Source organism: Solanum tuberosum, unplaced genomic scaffold (assembly GCF_000226075.1).
Source record: "Solanum tuberosum cultivar DM 1-3 516 R44 unplaced genomic scaffold, SolTub_3.0 scf00039, whole genome shotgun sequence".
Lineage (NCBI taxonomy): Eukaryota > Viridiplantae > Streptophyta > Magnoliopsida > Solanales > Solanaceae > Solanum > Solanum tuberosum.
In genome coordinates, this window is record NW_006238968.1 from 2,473,307 (window position 1) to 2,475,216 (window position 1,910).

The 1,910-nt window shown below is 35.7% G+C and overlaps 1 protein-coding gene across 1 annotated transcript; it reads right to left on the reverse strand.

Annotated features, from left to right (window-relative positions):
* Positions 1 to 341: 341 nt before the first annotated feature.
* On the reverse strand, positions 342 to 1,112 carry LOC107059859 (uncharacterized). Its single transcript, XM_015306904.1, has one exon. It carries the CDS (start codon positions 1,110 to 1,112, stop codon positions 342 to 344), a length of 771 nt encoding a protein of 256 aa, XP_015162390.1.
* Positions 1,113 to 1,910: the final 798 nt, after the last annotated feature.

Genomic DNA, 1,910 nt, shown 5'->3' on the forward strand with positions numbered 1-1,910 from the left:
CTGTCTCGAGTTTGAATTACGAAAATAAAATTGGTGAACTATGGGAAAATAAAATTGGTTAACTATGGTAAAATAAAATTTCTCTTTGACAATAACCAGTGGAAATTTAATTCGAGAATACAAACGTAGAGAACTAATCAATAGTACCTTTCTAATTAATCTCTGAAGCTAAAAAAAACCAGCGATCAAGCCATGCATGCATGTTGGTATGGAACATTCTGGAATCTTCATCTTCCTGCAATTATCAACGGCTCAGATCAATCAGTACTCCCTTCTTCGATACCAAATCAACGGCTCCTGTTTATGAATAAAACTAATTTTCTGCAAAATCATTGAAGTTGTTAAGCTTGGCTATGGAGGACAATGGGGAATTTCTCTTGTTGATGAAATTTGGTTTGCTTTGCAATGAAATTTTCTATGGCTTTCTGAAACTCTTCGTTGCTTAATTCGTCTACTTCATGAACTGTCTCCGGCGATACAGAATCACCGGGATTTGTGACTTTCCGGCATTTCTCCGTCTCCGATCTCCGGAACTTTACGGAAATTTTTTCCTCATTCAGCTTCTCCGATTGAGTTCTCCTCGGTACTTTCGGTTTCGTCAATGCCTTGTTCATAACCGTTTCCAGTTCTTCGGAACCGAATGATTTCTGATTTGTCACTGTGCTCTCTTCAAAAATCGTCTGTTTGTCTTCATACACAATATCTCGAGCTTCAATTTCCGGAACCAGAGAAGAGTTTCCGGACGAGAAATCAGCTGAAAACTCGGTGTTTTTGAGAAACGAGTCATAGAGAACTTCAGCTCCGGCGACATTCCGGAAAATCGAAGAGTCTCCGGAGTGGAGGCCGGACTTCAAGAGGAGAATGAGGACAATGAAGTTGCATAGGATGAAAATGAAAACAGGACTAAGTATTAAACCGACAATTTGACGAAAATACTCGCCGGAAATCCTCATCGCAAAAGGCAAACGAGTAGAAATCCACAACAACAAAAGAACCACAAAGCAAAACTCAACAACACGAAAAACCTTCGCAACGCATTTCAAACTCCGGAGTTTCACAATCACCGCATTATCCTCCACTTTCACACCGCCAACAAAATCGCAAACATCCATCGAAAAAAAAAAAGCAACAAAAATATGAAAAAATTAAAAATAAAACAATCCAGCACTAAAATTTCAAAAAATCCGATTCTCCTTGAAAATACAGCAGCACTCACAAGGTAACCAAACTGAAGAATCTAGAGTTTGAACCTCAAATACTGAAATTTTCCGAGAAAATACAACATCTACACAACGTGACGAAGCTGAAGAATCTGAAATTTGAATCTTCAAACAATGAATTTTTCCGAGAAAATTTGAAAGGAAAATTGGAAAAAGCTGTAAAATTGATATGATACTTTTGGTTTTATTACTGAAAGAGGAGAGAAAAAGACTGAGGATTTTTTGGATTTATTTGCAGCGCTGTAGGAAACGTTTCAGAAGAAAAGGATTTGGCGTTTTCTTATACAGTACGAGTCAAATGTGGAACAAAAGAATAGTACGGAGTTAAGAGTAACAACAAATATTATTTGATATTCTAAATTCACTCGTCCTATTAATATTGATTGGCTATGTTATATGCTATGTTACACAGGAGTAGATTTTTTTTCAATGGCTTTTTATATTTGAATTTATTATACTTGAGCGGAGGGTCTTTTGAAAATAATTTCTCTAGCTATTTCTATAGGTGAGATAGTAATAAAGTTTGCGTACCTTCTATCCTCTTAAAGTTTTACTTATACGATTTCAGTGGATATGTATATATTATTGTTATTGTTGTAATGAGTTTTTTGTGAGATAGTAATGACAAATAGATGGATATGTTTGATTTGAGCGTATTGAAAATGAATTTGATTGTAATCCACTCAGATA